This window comes from Oryctolagus cuniculus, chromosome 21 (genome assembly GCF_964237555.1).
Source record: "Oryctolagus cuniculus chromosome 21, mOryCun1.1, whole genome shotgun sequence".
Lineage (NCBI taxonomy): Eukaryota > Metazoa > Chordata > Mammalia > Lagomorpha > Leporidae > Oryctolagus > Oryctolagus cuniculus.
Window position 1 is genome coordinate 25,382,558 of NC_091452.1, and position 19,246 is coordinate 25,401,803.

The window sequence follows — 19,246 nt, forward strand, 5'->3', positions numbered from 1 at the left end:
GCTAGGTTTTCACTGATGGGGCCTCTGTGTCTCCTCAGGTCAGGCAGAATCACTTGGCAGAGGTCGTTTGTCTTAAGCCGCAGATGCTTCCTCTCAAGGCTCCAGGGAATGAAGCAAACTTTGAATCTATTCCCCCACTAGGAGCAGAGCCCAGCAACAGAACTCAGTCAGGAGCGGGGCAGGCATTGGGCAGGGTCTTATTTGCAATAAAATGGTCCCCATCGTACATGAGTTTCAATGACTTTAGTACCCCATGGCCATGAAGGCCCCCACGGGCACATTTTAGTTCCTTACCTCATCCCAGGCCCACAGGAGGACAGCACGTCCCATTCCCAGTGGGCTGCAGAGTTTCCCTTCCATCCACCTCATTCCTGCCACCTCGCTCTCCAGAATAGAAACACCGGCTCTCAGGGCAGAGTTTGTGTAAGATTTCTAGGGGGACAGCAGTGATGTGCAGCAGGTGCACACTTGGCAGCTTCCAGCCTACATCAACTCTGTTTTCCCATATTTGCCAGGAGATCCAGTCGTGCACATTGTAATCCCATATTATTTTCAGATTCATTGGATCAGTGCCTCAACAGTCTACCACCATGAAACTGAGTACTTTATTTAATCAATGGGTTTTGACTACATTGACCTTTATTTATACAGTGCCCCCCCACTTCCTCCAGAGCCTGCTGCTCTCTGTGTCTTCTGTTGGTGACGTCTGCTCTCAGCCCAGGCTTCCTCCATGTTCCTGCTGGGCCTCCTTTCCTCTCCAATCTCAGAGAATCTCACCAGGTGCTTCATTCTGCCAAAAAAATAGGTCCCTCATTTCTGTCTCCTTCCAAACAGAGCTCATTCTCTCTGGGATGTTAATTCAATCCAACAACAATAATTGAGACAAAAGGTCTTAACCAGATGAGTGGTGCTTAGCACATTTGATTAGACAGGAAGACTTAAATTCAACGTGAGCATGAGATGGGGAACAGAGACCTCCTGGGCACTGATTAGAGTTCTGACAGGTGCTGGTGGGGGAGGGAGGAGCCCTGATCACCAGCACCTAGGCAGCATGTAAGTGTCTCCTGCATCCACCAGAGGGTGCTGTGGTCCAGGCACCTGCTCAGGGTCCCACAGCTCCTCCGGTGATTTCCTACCAATTGTAGGAGTTTCTGTTCCGTCCACACGGTGGAGCCCTTTCCCCCTTATAGGGTCTTTCCAATTCTCAAGCAGATTGCAGGCTGAAGTTGAGGGAGGGGCTTCGCAGCCTCCAGAGTGAGAAACATTTGCATGGAGACCTCCCACTCTGAGGACTAGAAGAACAGATAAGAAGGGAGGCCGGGCTCAGCCCTCACTGTGGGCTCAGGAAGCAGGGACTTGGGCATCTCAGCCATGGCCTGGGCTCCACTGCTCCTCACAGTCGTGGCTCACTGCACAGGTGGCTGCCTGCAGGGCATTCTGGGAGTGCACCTGGGTGGCACCTTGGATGCTGCCAGCTTCCCCTAACTTGGGGGTCGTGCTGACCTGTCCTCACTAATGTGTGTGTGTCTTCTCTCCTGCAGGGTCCTGGGCCCAGTTTGTGCTGACTCAGCCCCAGTCTGTGTCGGGATCCCTGGGGCAGACAGTCTCCATATCCTGCTAACGCGACAGTGGCAACATCAGGAGTAACCAAGTGCACTGGTACCAGCAGGACCCAGGCAGGGCCCCCACCACGGTCATCTACAGTGATGATCAGAGACCCTCGGGGGTTCCTGATTGGTTCTGTGGCTCCATCAACAGCGCCTCCAACTCTGCCTCCCTGACCATCGCTGGGCTGCTGACTGAGGACGAGGCTGACTACTTCTGTCAGTCTTTTGATAGCAGTGCTATTCCCACAGTGATGCAGACTCATGGGGAAGTGAGACAGAAACTCCCCCAGGGTCCCCGCCCAGCTGTGCCCCAGCCTGTGCCCAGCAGGAGGTTGCTCTTTGCTCTGTGTTCTGCTGGAGGCCTGGGGTTGGAATCCATGCACATGGATCCTCTCCGTTCTTCCCAGCGTGGAGATGTGCTGTTCCCCACACGTTCATGGATGCCTCCTGCTCCCTTCTCAGTCACTCAGGGAACAGCTGTGGTGCACAACATTCTGTAAGGTGGACTCTGAACATCTTTATTCTGATTGTTCATGTTCCAGGATTCACTGTGCATGGCCTTGTCAGCCTATCTAATCCTCTACCACATTCAGAGACAGTTTGGGACACTTGTCTCATTCTGTCAGAAACTCAATGTCTGTATGATTTTCAAATACTGGAAACGTGCTGGTAACGTGAGTTGGTCTCTCAAAGGTCTCATGGGAGTAACTAAGGTATGTTTTTGGACAACAGCGGGTATATACTCATCAGAGGGTAGTTCATGTTGTGAGGAATGGGCACATCCCTGCTTGTGAATGTTTTCACAGGTATTTTGTCCATCAAGGTGAAGACATTGTGGAACCAACTCCCCCAGAGCCAGCTCTGAGGTTGACCAACCGTCTGCACACACCTGCTCTCTCACCCCATCACACAGCTCTCCCTGGAGCCCACTGGGTGCAGCCCGAAGACCCTGGGAGGACACTAAGAACACAGGTAGTGTCTTGTATGAGCAGTGCTATTCTGGTGTCAGCACCCCGACATCACAGAGTTCAGGGGCCCCCACAGGTCCAATGCTGATACGGGAAGCTCTCACATTAGGATTAGGATTTCCGTCTCAGTGAGAATTACATTGAAACTGTCCATTTGTTTTGCAAAACATCGATCATCATCAACTCCACCCAAAGCTTCAGTTGTCTACAGTTATCAGATACTGGCCACGGAGCGGCTCAGCCCTGGACTGTGCAGCCACTTGCATTGTGAACTGGCTAATGCAAGCACTCTCTCTCTCTCTCTCTCATTCTCCCTCTCTCTGGAACTCTGACTTTGAAGTCAATATATAAACCTTTAAAAATGATAGGCACCTGGGATTCCGGCCTCTCTAACCAGGGTGCCTGGGATCAAGTCCGGCTCGGCCTCTGACCTAGCTTCCTGCGCATGGATGGGGGCAGCAGGTGCTGGCCAAAGACATGGGTACCTGTCACTCAGGTTGCAGACCTTGATGCAGTTGTGGGCTCCTGACTTCACCTGGCTTAGCCTTGTTTTGCACATTTAGAGTGAAACAGAGATTGGAGGATCTCTCTCTTTCTCTCTATCGCTCTTGCTCTCGCTCTCTCTCTCCCCCTCCATTGTATCTTTCAAATAAATAATTAAAGAAGTGGTGACAACTCACTGTGTGCCCTATATGTCAGGTCTGCTGCAGCTTTTAGAAATGACAGTAACTGCACAGATTATCAGGATGCCAGCTTCTAAAGTCAGGCCATGGGTGTATCCTTTTAATAAAAAAATGTCAAATGCTTAGAAACAAATGGAAATGTGAAAGTGAAACCATATAAGCTATACATGCAAAGCAGGTGTGAATTATGTAAGTGTATTTTTAAAAGTGACATAAAAAAGAAAAATTCCCATAGAAATAAAAACAGAGTTAATATTTGAAATGAAATTCCGACACTGGGGAGATTCAATGACACAGCAGGGCAGGAAGTGAAGGTCGCACAAATTTGAGATAGCAACAGCGAAACACAAACAATCCTCTGTCTGAGCTGGAGGAGGTGCAATGGAAAACAAAATTCCATGTTTGTTCAAAGGGAAAAAGCACTGCTGAACATTCTGGGGAATTCTCCAGGTCATTCCCATTCAGTGGTTCATGTCACCAGGGGGCGCTGTGGATCCATGCAGCAGTGGGCAGGGTTTGACTCAGATTCAAACTGGTGCTGCACTCTGATCTCAGAATCAACCCTTAAGGCATTCGTATCGTGCTAATTGGGGAGTGAGCCATCGAATGGAAGACCTCTCTCTCTTTCTCTGCCTCTCTTCTCTCTGTGTAACTCTGACTTTCAAATAAATAAATAAATCTTTAAAAAAACGTGTTGTATAAAAAATTAAAAAAAAAAAACTGTTGCTAGTTATAGCGTTCAGGGCACAAGTTCTATGGTGCAAGGGAGAAGCCATAGCAGGTGCTTCCTCCCCAGGGACCCAGGCAGCACTCCCAGCCTCCCCAGCCTCACTGATAACTCACAGTACCCTGGCCGTGGACTCAGAATTGGCTGCTGGTGGGGACGGAGGAGGAGGGGTGTCTTAGGGAGTGAGACCCTGGCTGCTCCTCTCCCTCTACTCTGACCTCACTGAATCTCCCCCTTTAGTCCCTATAAAGTGGGTGGAGCCACCTGCTGTCCCACTGAGGAGCAAAGAGAAGGTTGGAGCCTGGATGAGGAGGGGGCTGCCCCTAGGAGGGGTCACTGTGACCTTGGGTTGGGGGGCTGGTGTAGATGTGCAGGGGTTGGACTGGGGGTTCTCAGCCTGGTATTCAGACACTGCTTCCTGGGCCTGATGCAGGATGCTCTGGGGCCAGCAGCTGGGTCTACCACGGGCCCCTGAGCAGCATTAGTACAGGATCAGCCTCAACCTTCCTCTTCGCAAAAGCACACCCCGCCATGGTGACTGCACACGGGTCCCAGTGGGACGAGGTTCATCAGAGCAAGAGCAAAGATTTGCATGAAGGCCTTCTCAGGCTCCTCTGGGCCAGGGCGGGGATAAGAGCCCTGCAGAGCTTTGGCCTTGGCTGAGCCCTGGGGAGTCTGCACCATGGCCTGCACCCCGCTCCTCCTCCTCCTCACCCTCCTCCAGGGCACAGGTCAGGAGGGGCCTCACATCAAGACCCCCGGGTCACCTAACTCTCCCACCTCCTGGGAGCAATGCCCCCACCCCGTGCTTCCTCCAGGGTAACGGTGTCTTTGCTTTCAGGGTCCCTGTCCCAGCCTGTGCTGACTCAGTCGCCCTCTGTGTCTTCCGCCCTGGGAGCCTCGGCCAAGCTCACCTGCACTCTGAGCTCTGAGCATAGCGACTACACCATTGACTGGTATCAGCAGCACCCAGGGAAGGCCCCTCGGTACCTGCTGTATCTTGAGAGTGATGGAAGCTATGAAAAGGGGACCGGGGTCCCTGATCGCTTCTCAGGCTCCAGCTCTGGGGCTGACCACAACTTGATCATCTCCAGCATCCAGGCTGAGAATGAAGCCGACTACATCTGTGGTGTAGTTTCTCTCATTGATGGATTGCATAGTTAAACACAGTGACCCAGATGAGCGGGGAAGTGGGACACAAACTTGTTTCTCTGTTACCAAGTCTTCAGAATGGTTCTTGAAACATTGTCTGGTCTCCTCATCCCTCAAACACTTTGCCTTTGTGCACAATGCTCCCAGGAGTGAACCAGATGCATTGTACTCCCCCATGGTCCCGCTCTGGGATCCCTGGGAACCACATGCTGGGCCCAATTCCCACAGAGGGTTGCCCATCTGCAGCCATGGTGCAAAAATAACAGAACGCTTGTCGCCCCCTGTAGGTCGGCTGAGGTATCACACCATTGTGGGGGGTGTAAAGGACGTGACCTGACTCTGCCTCCTCCATGTTTATTAGACTGACCACTCCTGCAAAATTCCTGTGGCGGCCTCACCTGCTGCTCCCTGGCAGAGTGCTCAGTCATCTCACTCCTCACTCTGACAGCTCTGGTGACTTCTCCCACCACCTGCAATGTAGCTTCAACAAGATCCTCCTGGGACAACACACACTGCTGAGTGCTGGTTGTGCCTGGTTCTACACACACTGCACAACAGCCTGAGTACAGCTGGGGACAGCACTGAAATATTCAAAAGTGGTAATGTAGTATTCTATGTTTTTACAACAATAAAAACCAAATTATAAAAATAAACGTTTGGAATTCTCAGGGTGGTCAGTGGTGTGTGTTGGGTTCTAAGTGGTGATTGACAGTGATGGGGCTGGGAGATCAGAATGACTTAGAGAGGAATGTCCTGTCCCTTAGTTCCGTATCCTCCTTGCCTGTAGCATCTGCTTCTGCCTTTGTCCCAGCACAGGAGGGACAGGTAAGGCAGGAACTGGGATTCCCAGAGAAACCCTGTGTGAGATATTTGAGAGATTTATTTCATCTTGTTGGAGATAGAATTTATTTATTTATTTATTTGACAGGCAGAGTGGACAGTGAGAGAGACAGAGAGAAAGGTCTTCCTTTTGCCGTTGGTTCACCCTCCAATGGCCGCCGCGGCCGGTGCGCTCGGCCCTCTCACTGTGCCGATCCGATGGCAGGAGCCAGGTACTTATCCTGGTCTCCCATGGGGTGCAGGGCCCAAGCACTTGGGCCATCCTCCACTGCACTCCCTGGCCACAAAAGAGAGCTGGCCTGGAAGAGGGGCAACCGGGATAGAATCCAGCACCCTGACCGGGACTAGAACCCGTGTGCGGGCGCCGCAAGGCAGAGGATTAGCCAAGTGAGCTGTGGTGCTGGCCGGAGATAGAATTTGAGGGAGTTTTTCAAGCAGGAAGTATCCTTATCAGATGCATGTATTTGAACTATTACTCAGAGCATGGTTTAAGGAGTGAAGGATCATGGGATTCACGGTAGTAAAATCCCCCCAGGAGGCTTCCTAGCCCTGGTGAACTGTGAAGGACATGGGCACCAGGATTAGGTCAGAGGGTGGCCAAGCTGGCGAGGCTCTGGACAGAGCCTGGGGGAGGGTGGTGTCTGGGTCTCATGGGAGACAAGCAGCTCCCAGGAGTCAGGAGTGGGAACCAGGCTCCCAGGGTGAGCGTGGTCAGGGCTCAGCCAGGAGGACCTGTCTCCAGGACTCTGTTTCCTGAGTGTTTCCCCCGCTGTGCTCCAAGCTCCTAGAGAGCAGGGAGCTTCTCTCCTGTGGTTCTTCCTGCTGCATCCACAGAGCCCAGACACTGCCCGGCTCAGGGGAAAAACCAACAGCCCAGGTCACTGAACGTGTGAATTCAAATAAATTGGAATCCCAGTTCCAACAACAGATCTAAGGCCAGTAATGACCCTTTCTATTGGACATTATGCTTTGGGATTCTGGATTCACTGAAGAGCAGATTTTGAGTCATAAATCTGTTGCTAAACTGAGAACAATAGAGAAGAAATACACTCTGCCAGGGGAAGGGGCCCAGTAGGCTGGGCTGGATTCATGGGTCCCTGTGAATTGAGACAGAAACCAGGGAGCTGCAGAAACCAGCTGGGCTCTAGGGCTTCCTGACCATGGGGAGGCTTGTGCCCTTCTGCCAGCAGGGGGCGCTGTGTGACAAACTTCGGATTCCTCCACAGCTGCTCATCCGGGACAATTCATGCAAAGGTGCCAGGCTTGGGGGTTGGCAAAGGTTTTCACTGATGGGAACTCAGCATCTGTGTCCCCTCAGGCCCGGCAGAGTCCCTTAGCAAAGGTAATTTGTCTCATGTCGCAGGTGCTTCCTCTCAAGGCCCCAAGGAATGAAGCAAACATTGATTCTACTCTGTCTGCATTAGGAGCAGAGCCCAGCACCAGGGCTCAGGGACGGCAGGGCAGGTACTGGGCAGGACCTCATTTGCAATAAAATTGTCCCCATCACACATGAGTTTCAATGATTTTAGTACCCCATGGGCATGAAGGCCTGCACGGGCACATTTTAGATCCGTACCTCATCCCAGGCCCACAGGAGGACAGCATGTTCCATTGAAAGTAGGATGCAGAGTTTCCCTTCCATCCACCTCATTCCTGCCACCTCGCTCTCCAGAATAGAAACACCGGCTCTCAGGGCAGAGTTTGTGTAAGATCTCTAGGGGGACAGTAGTGATGTGCAGCAGGTGCACACACCATAGCTTCCAGCCTACATCAACTCTATTTTCCCACATTTGCCAGGAGATTCAGTCGTGCACATTCTAATCCCATAGTGTTTTCAGATTCACTGGATCAGTGCCTCAACAGTCTACCACCATGGAACTGAGTACTTTATTTAATCAACGAGTGTTGACTACGCAGACCTTTGCTTCATACAGTGCCCCCCCCCCACTTCCTCCAGAGCCTGCTGCTCTCTGTGTCTTCTGTCAGTGACGTCTGCTCTCAGCCCAGGCTTCCTCCGTGTTCCTGCTGGGCCTCCTTTCCTCTCCAATCTCAGAGAATCTCACGAGGTGCTTCTTCCTGGCAAAAAAAATAGGTCCCTCATTTCTGTCTCCTTCCAAACAGAGCTCATTCTCTCTGGCATGTTAATTCAATCCAACAACAATAATTGAGATGAAATGTCTTAACCAGATGAGTGGTACTTAGCACATTTGATTAGACAGGAAGACTTAAATTCAACGTGAGCATGAAATGGGGATCAGAGACCTCCTGGGCACTGATTAGAGTTCTGACAGGTGCTGGTGGGGGAGGGAGGAGCCCTGATCACCAGCACCTAGGCAGCATGTAAGTGTCTCCTGCATCCACCAGAGGGAGCTGTGGTCCAGGCACCTGCTCAGGGTTCCACAGCTCCTCAGCTGCTTTCCTGCCTGTTGGTGGAGTTCCTGTTCCGTCCACATGAAGGAGCCCTTTCCCCCTTATAGGGTCTTCCCAATTCTGAAGCAGAATGCAGGCTGAGGTTGAGAGAGGGGCTTGCACAGCCTCCAGAGTGAGAAACATTTGCATGGAGACCTCCCACTCTGAGGACCAGAAGAGCAGATAAGAAGGGAGGCTGGGCTCAGCCCTCACTGTGGGCTCAGGAAGCAGGGACTTGGGCATCTCAGCCATGGCCTGGGCTCCACTGCTCCTCACAGTCCTGGTTCACTGCACAGGTGGCTGCCTGCAGGGCATTCTGGGAGTGCACCTGGGTGGCACCTTGGATGCTGCCAGCTTCCCCTAACTTGGGGGTCGTTCTGACCTGTCCTCACGGATGTGTGTGTGTCTTCTCTCCTGCAGGGTCCTGGGCCCAGTTTGTGCTGACTCAGCCCCAGTCTGTGTCGGGATCCCTGGGGCAGACGGTCTCCATATCCTGCAATCGCGACAGTGGCAACATTGAGGATTACTATGTGCACTGGTACCAGCAGCACCCAGGCAAGGCCCCCACCACGGTCATCTACAATGATGATCAGAGACCGTCGGGGGTTCCTGATCGGTTCTCTGGCTCCATCGACAGCACCTCCAACTCTGCCTCCCTGACCATCACTGGGCTGCTGGCTGAGGACGAGGCTGACTACTACTGTCTGTCTTCTGATAGCAGTGCTAATCCCACAGTGATCCAGAATCATGGGGAAGTGAGACAGAAACTCCCCAGGGTCCCCGCCCAGCTGTGCCCCAGCCTGTGCCCAGCAGGAGGTCGCTCTTTGCTCTGTGTTCTGCTGGAGACCTGGGGTTGGAATCCATGCACATGGATCCTCTCTGTTCTTCCCAGCGTGGAGATGTGCTGTTCCCCACACGTTCATGGATGGCCCCCTGCTCCCTTCTCAGTCACTTATGGAACAGCTGGGTGCACAAGTGGGTTTCTGAGTCTGGGTGCTGTGGATGTGCTGGGCAGATTCTTCCTTGTGGGGAGGGCTTCACTGCAGAGCAGGACATTGGGAGGTCCAGTAGTCCCTACTAGTCCCGACAAATGAAACAATCTCCAGGCATGTTCAAATATTCCTGGAGGCAATGGGCAAGTAATAGCCCCAGTGTGAGGTGGGCTGGATCAGAATCACCTCTGTCAGCTCCAGGCAAGATTATGGCTTAAATCTCATTTGTGTCCTGCTGCTGTCCACAGGCACAGGGAATTTGTCTCTGTGATGCTGATTCCCTTTGACCATCCAAAATATTCACACAGAGTCAAATGGTTTCATTGGTCCATGATCAGTGTCCCAAGCACATGTAGTCATTCAACCTATTACCCAATAAGATGGAGTCTTGACCCAGCCAATGTGTTAAACATGACTGTTGGCCAGACAAGTATCCAATTAACACTTCAAAAATTTTCACAATTCCCCTAAGAATAGAAAATGTATTTATCATGGTGGCTTCTCTAAGAGCGTCTTCATGAAACATGGCATAAAGAAGGAGTCGGTTTTGTCAAGGTCTTGCAGTCTCTCAGTTTCCACTTTGGGGTGGGGTCAAACAAGCAGACAGGAGCAGAAACATAGCTGGGTGACAATGCTGTCAGGTCTTTTGCCCTGTGGACTGGCTTCACATTATATCCTCCAATACCTCGGTGCCATCAGAATTGTCCAGTCCAGTGCAGTCCCCATGAACTGTGTGTGAATGCTAATGCTTAAATTTGCATTATTTAAAATTCAAGAAAATTACAAATTATGACAGTCACATTCATGGAGCTTCATCTGTAGTTTCCCCCCATCTACTCCTCCCATCAGACTGAGGCTGATGGCCACTTCTCTTATCAGGACTCCCAGATGCCACAGCCAAGAGAGTCTGAGAGCAGCCTCCTGATGCCCATGGGATTTGAAATAACTCTGGGTGATGCTGAACAGGGGACCCATGCTGTGCCCATGAAGCGATGCTGTCAGGAAGGAGGACTCTGAACGTCATTATTCTGAGTGCTCACATTCCAAGATTCCTGTGTTCAGCCTTGTCATTCTCTATTCCTCTACTGCATCCTAAGAAAGTACTGGATGCTTGTCTCATTCTGTCAGCAATGGACAATCCTGTATGATTGTCTAACAGAGAAATGTATGGGTAAAGTTACTTGGTCTCTCTAACACCTCATGTCAAGTTACTAAGGTATGTTTTTGGACAGCAATGGGTATATACTCTTCAGAGAGTAGTTCATGTTTTGAGGAATGGGCACATCACCAGTTGTGAATGTTTTCATAGATCTTTTGTCCATCAAGGTGAAGACACTGTTGACCTAAGTCTCCCAGAGCCAGCTCTGAGGTAGACAAGCTGTCTGCACACACTGCGCGCGCGCTCTCTCTCTCTCTCTCTCCACATCACACAGTTCTCCCTGGAGACCACGGGTCCACTGAAGACCATGGGATGACAGAAAGTACACAGGCAGTGTCTTGTGTGTACAGTGCTATGCTGCTCTCAGTACCCACACAGCACAGTGGTCAGAGCCCCCACTGGTCCAACAGTGAGCCTCCAGCTCTCACACTAGGATTTCCACCTCAGTGGGAATTACACTGAAACTCTCAACTTGCTTTTCAAAGCATCTGTCATCATCAACTCCACCCAAAGCTTCAGTTGTCTGATATCAGATACTGTCCATGGTGTGGCTCATCAGCCCTGGCCTCTGAAGCCACTTGCAGAGTGAGCTTGAAAATGGAGCATTTCTCTCTCTCTCTCTCTCTCTCTCTCTCTCCCGCTCTACCCCATCGCACCTTTGAAATGAATAATTAAATAAATAAGTGGTAACAACTTAATGTGTGTCCCATATGCTAGGTTTGCTGCAGGGGTGAGAAATGAGAGGAACTACACAGATTAATCGGGTGCCAGCATCTACAATCAGGCCGTGGGTGTGTGAGTGGACACAGTGACTGGGGAGCTGCAGAATTTCTGTGGTCCTCAGGTCTCTGGGTCATGGGGAAGTGTATGCATCACCACCAGCAGGGGGCGCTGTGGGACTGCCGTGTGGACCCTGTGCTCACTGATGGGGATGCAGCCCCTGTACCCTCTGCGACTTGACAGAGTCCCCTGAGCAAGGACCTTTGTCTGGTCTCACAGGTGCTTCCCTCCCCCAAGGCATCCCCAGGGAGGGCAACAAACCCTCTTCCTCTTCAGTCTGCGGTGCAAACAGAGCCCCAGCGCCAGGGCTCAGGGAGGGGCAGTGCTGGCACTGGGTGGGGCCTCATTTGCATGAGCAGCCCTCCTCTGGCACAGGCTGGGGAAGAAAAGGAGGCCTGGGGCAGCACAGCGCACTGTGGGCATCAGGGCTGTGACCACCATGGCCTGGGCTCCTCTGCTCCTGCTGCTCCTCTCTCACTGCACAGGTAGGGACGGCCCTGGGGACCAGGTCCCAGCCTGGCTCAGACCCCTTGCTCAGAGCCCTGAGGGACGTGAGCCTGACCTCTGCCCCCTCCCCGTGTGTCTGTGTCTGCAGGTTCCCTCTCCCAGCCTGTGCTGACTCAGCCGCCCTCCCTGTCTGCGTCTCTGGACACAACGGCCAGACTCACCTGCACCCTGAGCACTGGCTACAGTGATGGCAGTTACACCATATACTGCACCAGCAGGTGCCAGGGAGCCCTCCCCGGTTACTCCTGTACTACTACTCAAGTACATCACTGGGACCTGGGGTGACCAGCCGCTTCTATGGATCCAAGGACACCTCAGCCAATGCAGGCGTCCTGAGCATCTCTGGGCTGCAGATCGAGGACGAGGCTGACTATTACTGCAAAGTATGGGATAGCAGCTCAAAGAAACACAGTGTTCCTGACTTGTGAGGAAGTGAGAAAAAACTTCCCCTGGGTGCTCCTGACCTAGGGTCGTCCCTGATGCTGCTGCCTCTGACCCCATCCAGCATAGGAGGTGAACTCAGCCCTCACCTCCTCTGTCATCACCAGATTGTCCTCAGCTGCTTGATGTCAGATTACCATCTCCCTCTCTCCACCTCCAGATTGGCAGGGACCATTGCCCACATGGCCCTCACAATGCTTCTACCCCCGGGGAGCCCCTGGACAGAGGGCAAATCCCTCCGAGGGGGCTGCAGGGGAACCAGGGCTGGAATGTCATGCACAGCTCTGGTCTGTGAGTGACTCTGGGACACTTCCTGTCTGAGCATCATCAGGGCTCCAGGGCACAGACCCACCTGCTGATGGGAGCTGCCTTCTCCACACCACCAGGCACCCACACGCATGCATAGCCACAACCAATGCCTCTTACAGCAGCCGAAAAATAAAACACAGTTGAGAATAAATGTAACAGAATTTGAAGGTCTGGTTCAGTAAAAGCTATAAAATAAAATATAAATCTGATAAAATGGGCAGATCCAGTAGTGCAGGGTCAAAACCCTCAAGGTGGTCAAGCAATTGGTTCACTGAAGATTGAGCAAGGCTCTGGATGCCACGGCCCTGGCTGAAATGCATTTGCCTTGGGGCGGTGATAGAAGAAATTCAGAATCTATGAACACCCACAGATGGGATTCCAGCCCTGGGAGGATGCATCGCTGGATCCGTATGCACTGGGCTTCACATGGAGACAGGCAATGCAGGCTGTCACTCTGCTGTTAGTTGGGGTAGCCCAATCAGGGGCAGTCAGAGAACCCAGGGCTCATCAAGGAAGAGACCCCAACTGGCTACAGGAATCACAGTTGGGGGGGCTGCTGGGCAGAGTGTGGGTGGAACACGCCTGGGACCACACCCCACTGTGCACTGAGACTGTGGGATCCCCAGAGTGTGACACCATGGCCTGGCTCCCCTCTCCCTCACAGCCCGGAGCAGGGTTGTGACCAAACAAGAAAAATTCCCATAGAAATAAAAACAGAGTTAATATTTAAAATGAAATTCAGACAGTGAGGAGATTTATGGCACGGAAGGCCAGGAAATGAAGAACGTACTAATTCCAAATAACAACAGTATAACACAAACAATCCTCTTTTGAGCTGGAGGAGGTGGCATAGAAAACAAAATTCCATGTTTGTTCAAAGGTAAAAAGCACTGCTGAACATTCTGGGGAATTCTCCAGGTCATTTCCATTCTGTGGTTCATGTCACCAGGGGGTGCTGTGGATCCATGCAGCAGTGAGCAGGGTTTGCTGCAGATTCAAACTGGTGCTGCACTCTGGTCTCAGAATCAGCCTTTAAGGCATTCAGATCTGGCTAAAAAGCCCATGAGAACCTTTCAGGCATGGAACACCAAGACACTGTGGCAAAAATGACCTCAATGAAAGATCTCTGTGAATGAGATCCCGGTGGATAAAAGGGGACATCAAAGAAGGAGGTAACTTTCTCTGAAGGGAGGAGAGAACTTCCGCTTTGATCATGGCCTTGTCTAAATAAAGTCAGAGTTTGTAGACTCAAGAGTCTTCCATAGCCTTGGCAGTTCCTGACAAGAGCCTTGGGTGATTACTGACATCATAAATAAGAGTGTCAATTGATAAATCAACAAGAGGAGTCACTGTGCACTTGCTCCTCATGTAGGACCTCTGTGCTTAATGTGTTGTACTATGAGAATGAGTGATAAAACTCGTCTTTAAACAGTACTTATACTATGTGTGTCTATATGGGTGTAAACTGTGAAATCTTAGTATAGAGTCGATATTCTATATATAAAGATAATTAAAGAGGAATCTTAATGAACAATGGATGGGAGAGGGAGTAGGTGATAGGATGGTTTGTGGTGGGAGGGTGGTTATGGCTGGAAGAACTGCTATAATCCAAAAGTTGTACTTTTGAAATTTGTATTTATTAGATACATTTTTCTATTAAAAATTTTAAAAACAACTGTTGCTGGTTATAGGGTCCTGGACACAAGTTCTCTGGGGCAAGGGAGAAGCCATAGCAGGTGCTTCCTCCCCAGGGACCCAGGCAGCACTCACAGCCTTCCCAGCCTCACTGATAACTCACAGCTCCCTGGCCATGGACTCAGAATTGACTGCTGCTGGGTACGGAGTGTGAGGGAGGTCTTAGGCAGTGTGACCCTGGCTGCTCCTCTCCCTCTACTCTGACCTCAGTGAATCTCCCCCTTTAGTCCCTATAAAGTGGGTGGAGCCACCTGCTGCTCCCACTGAGGAGGAAAGGGAAGGCTTGAGCCTGGACGAGGAGGGGACTGCCTCTGAGCACGGGTCACTGTGACCTTGGGTTGGGGGAGCAGGCAGTGGTCGGAGCTGTAGGGTGCAGGAGCCTCACTTGGACTTCCTGTCGCTGCTCAGACACCAGGCACATGGGCCTGGGCAGGAGGGGCTGCGGTGAGTGCATGGGGCGGTGGGTGGGGCTCTCAGCCTGGTATTCAGACACTGCTTCCTGGGCCTGATGCAGGATGCATGGGGCCAACAGCTGGGTCCACCACAGGCCACTGAGCTGCCTTAGTACATACAGGCTCAGCCTCTGCCCTCCTCTCCCACAAAGGACCCCTAGCAATATGGGCTGCATCGGGGAAGACTTGGACCTGGAGGAGCCCTGCCCAGCCCCCGGTCTCCCGCTGCAGGCAGAGCCCCCAGCCACATGAGTGCCATGTCTGCAACTGCTGGAGAGTGTGAGTCCCCTGTGCAGGGTGGGGTCCATGGGACACCGTCCTTTGACCCTGGGAATGTGACAGTGACATCCCAGGGCTGACACAAAGTGAGGAGAAGTAGGAATCAGAAGTGGCCCCAGGCCTCTCCCGCCACATTCTCAACATGGCACTGTGTGTTCATATCACTCTAGAATGCACACTCGGGATGAGCAATGGAGAATTTTAACCACTGTTTCTGCAGCCTAGTCTGGGAGGGAAATGTCCACCCAGACAGGGAAAGCCAGGGACCGGGGGACAAGTCCTGGAGTCTGTGCTGGGGCTCTGGGCTGTGATGGGAGGAGGAGGAGAGAGCTGTTCTGATGCCTTCAGAGAGGCGGCTGCTCTGCCTCCCACAGGGATTCCTGCTCTGCTGGGCCCGACAGATGGGGATCCACGGAGTGTCCTACAAGCAGCACAGCTGGCTGTTCAGGTGGGTCCCTTGGGTTGGGGGCTGTGGGCAGATGTAACACTAATGTGTGTTGTGTTTTCAATGCCCAGCTCCCTGTTTCATTGAGCAGTACCATGTACAGGGGACAGGAGAGGATGCCATGGCGCACCTGTGACTCAGGCAGCAGAGGGCACCCTGGGCTGTCCCCGAGGGCTCTGAGCTGAGCTCCCAGCTGGGAACCAGCAGCTGGCCATGGCCCGTGCCCTGCTCAGCTCCCGGGGGGCCGGCTTAGCGCACCGTCCTAGGCCCTAGGGAGCTGTAGAAGCATCACCCAGTCTGAGCTCTGGCCCCTCCCCAGATGAAGTGAGAAGAGGAATGAGGTCAGGGTTCCCTTTGAGTTGGGACCGCCCAGGGGAGGGGTCTACTTTGCATGAAAGACCCCACCCACACCTCAAGATGCAGCAGGGGATAAGAGGGAAGAAAGGGCCTGGGACGAGCAGAGGGTCCTCAGGACAGAGCTGCAGGAGGGTCTCACCATGGCCTGGGCTCCCCTGCTCCTCCCTTTCCTCATTCACTGCACAGGGGCCTGGAGGCTGAGCAAGAGGGCAGGAAGGGATGGGGAGCCGTGGGTGTGTGTGCCTGTGAGTGAGGAGATTTCTGATGTTCAGGGTCCTGGGCCCAGGCTGCACTGACTCAGCCGTCTGCCTTTACCGAGGCTGAGGGGCGGACCATCATCATCCCCTGCACGGGGAGCAGCAGCAACGTGAGGAAGGGGTACACATCCTGGTACCAGCCACTCCCCGGCAGGCCCCCCACCATGCTCCTCTACAGCAGCAGTATTCGACCCTCAGGGGTGCCAGACAGGTTCACAGGTTACACGTCTGGGAACATGGCCTCCCTCACCATCGCTGGGCTGCAGCCCGAGGATGAGGCTGATTACTACTGTGCCGCATGGGACAGCAGCCTGGGTGCTGACACAGTGCTGTGGGCCAGGGGGGAAGTGAGACAGAAACCCAGGGGCTCCCGGTCTCCCCAGCACAGGGTGACTGCACAGAGCCCTGGTTCACAACCATACACAGGGAGAAGGGCTGAGCTGTGAGTGAGCACTGTGTGTGCTCTTAGGATGCTTAAAAATAAGGGCCTGGGTTAACATGATGGAGCCTGCATTACCCCTAAACACGTATGTAGCGGCCACCCCTGGGGATGTGGCTGTGACTGCAGTCTCTCCTCTGGGACACACACTCTGCTGGCTGGTGTAACTGCTAAGGAAGCCTTCATTTTCCATGGTTTCATTTTCTATTTCGCTGGGACTGTTGGTTGCAGAGGGTCCCCGTTCTTGCCCTGGGAGGCTGCTCAGCCAGGTCCTCAGAGCCTCACTCTGCCCTCTTCCCCTTTTCTGTCTGCTTTTGGGTTCTGCCCTGCACCTGCCCTGACGTCTCATTAGAGTCCCCTCCCCCTCTGCCTGTGTCACAGAGATCACTGAATCCCTCTGTAGATCCAGGTGCATCTGTCACACTTGCTCGAGTGCAATACTTCTGTGAGTTTGGTGGGGGAACTCTCAGGTTTATAAGACTCATCACTCATAACCTGCGACTAGAACACTCAGAATCAGAGCAGCTCAGAGTCCTCCTTACTAACATCGTAGCGGAGAGGACAGATCATTGCTTTGAGGTGTTGTTTCCCTCTGGGTTCATATACCTTTGTCATCTGTCACCAAGCAGAGCCGAGTACACAGGGTTTTTTTTATTTTGTAAGATTTATTTACTTATTTACTTGAGAGAGAATCTTCTGTCTGCTGGTCTCTCCCCAAATAGCCACAGCAATTGGTGTTGGGATATCAGGAGCCCAGAATTCCATCATGTCACCCACATGGCTTCAGGGACACAAATTCTTGGGCAATCTTCTGCACTTTCCAGGCGCATAAGCAGGGAGCTGGAATGAAGTGGAACAGCCAGTCTCGAAACTGCACCCTTTTGGGTTGCTGGAGTCTCAAGTGGTGGTTTAAAATGCTGTGTCAGAATGCCAACTCTCACACACAGTGGTTTAACCCAGTGCACCATAACGTAGACACCCATGATTTTTATTTATTAGCATATTTATTCATTTCAAAGGCAATGTGGTAGGGAGAGGGAGAGAGCTGTGTCTCCATCCATAAGTTTACTTCTAAAATACCTACAATTCCTGGGGCTGGGCCATGCTGAATTCAGGAGTCAGAAATTCCATGTGAGGGTCCCACATGGCTGCTGCTAACCAAGTGCCCAAGGAGCCATCATCCTCTGCCATGCTGGGTGCACCTTAGCAGGAAGCTGGACCAGAAAGGGAGGCAGGACTCTATCCCAGTCAATAAAATAGGGAATGTGGGCATTCCCAGGGGTGTTTAAATCCAACATTTTACAACGCTCACTATCCCTTGTGGAAGACTTTGAAATACATGTTTCACAAATGCTGGCATAATTACATCAGTAAATAAATGAAAATTGTCCCATCATACATGAGTTTCAATGACTTCTGTTCTCCCATGCACAGTGAAGGCCCCCACGGGCACATTTTAGTTCCTTACCTCATCCCAGGCCCACAGGAGGACAGCACGTCCCATTGCCAGTGGGCTGCAGAGTTTCCCTTCCATCTACCTCATACCTGCTACCTCGCTCTCCAGAATAGAAACACCGGCTCTCAGGGTAGAGTTTGTGTAAGATCTCTAGGGGGACAGCAGTGATGTGCAGCAGGTGCACACACCACAGCTTCCAGCCTACATCAACTCTATTTTCGCACATTTGCCAGGAGACCCAATTGTGCACATGCTCACCCCATATTGCTTTCAAATTCCCTGAATCAGTGACTCAACAAACTACCTTCATGGAACTTAGTACTTTATTTAATCAAAGGATTTTGATAGCATTGACCTTTGATTCATACCAGAGCATCTGGTGTCTCAAATGCCTTTACCCTGGTTTTCCCCACGTTTCTACTCCTCCCTCCAGACTGGGGCGGAGGGCATCTTCTCTTATCAGAACTCCCAGAGGCCACAGCTGAGACACTCTAAGCCCAGCCTTCTACAGCCCAGGGGATTGAAATAACTCTGGGTGACACTGAACAGGGGACCCATGCAGTGCCCATGCACACAATGCTGTCAGTAAGGAGGACTCTGAACGTCTTTATTCTGAGTGTTCACATTCCAGGTTGCCTGTGGTTGGCCTTGTCAGCCTATCTAACCCTCAACCACATTCAGAGAGAGTATTGGACACCCGTCTCATTCTGTCAGGGATGGAAAATGCCTGTATGATTTTCAAATCCTGGAAATGTACTGGTAAAGGTAGTTGGTCTCTCAAACAGCTCATGAAGTAAGGCAGGTTTGGGACAACAATGGGTATATACTCATCAGAGAGTAGCTGATGTTATGAGGTATGGGCACATCACAGTTGTGAACGTTTTCGTATGTCTTTTGTCCATTAAGATGGAGACAATGTTGACCCACGTGCCCCAGAGCTGGCTGTGAGGTTGACCAGATGTCTGGACATGCTTGCTCTCTCACCACATCACACAGCTGTCCCTAGAGACCACTGGTCCAACCAAGACCCTGGGATGACACTAAGTACCCAAGCCAGTGTCTTGTATGTCCAGTCCTATGCTGCTGTCAGTACCCAGACAGCACAGTAGTCAGGGGCCCCCACAGGTCCAACACTGATGCCCATGCACGCAGATTAGGATTTCCATCTCAGTGGGAATTACATTGAAACTCTCAATTTTTCTTTTTTCATTTTCGTTTCTCTTTATATACAGAAGATCAGTTTAGCATACATGAAGTAAAGATTTCAACAGTTTGCTCCCACACAGAAACAT

General features: G+C 51.9%; 1 protein-coding gene and 1 gene segment (V, D, J or C); both read left to right on the forward strand.

Moving 5' to 3' along the window:
• Positions 1 to 19,246, forward strand: part of LOC108178662 (immunoglobulin lambda-1 light chain) — a 353,981-nt gene that overhangs the window by 101,585 nt on the left and 233,150 nt on the right. The window contains exons 1-2 of one of the 9 annotated variants that reach the window (XM_070065861.1): positions 8,583 to 8,682; positions 8,807 to 9,113. The exons of 6 other annotated variants lie outside the window; for them this stretch is intronic. In XM_070065861.1, coding sequence (XP_069921962.1) covers positions 8,637 to 8,682; positions 8,807 to 9,113 — 353 coding nt within the window. In that variant the 5' untranslated portion in view covers positions 8,583 to 8,636. Of the gene's footprint in view, positions 1 to 8,582; positions 8,683 to 8,806; positions 9,114 to 19,246 lie in introns of those variants that run through there. 2 more of the 9 variants (XM_070065862.1, XM_070065863.1) reach the window with 2 other exon arrangements.
• LOC138847387 (immunoglobulin lambda variable 4-69-like) lies at positions 4,649 to 5,175 on the forward strand. The segment is given in 2 exon segments: positions 4,649 to 4,716; positions 4,827 to 5,175. Coding segments are annotated over 2 exon segments (372 nt in total).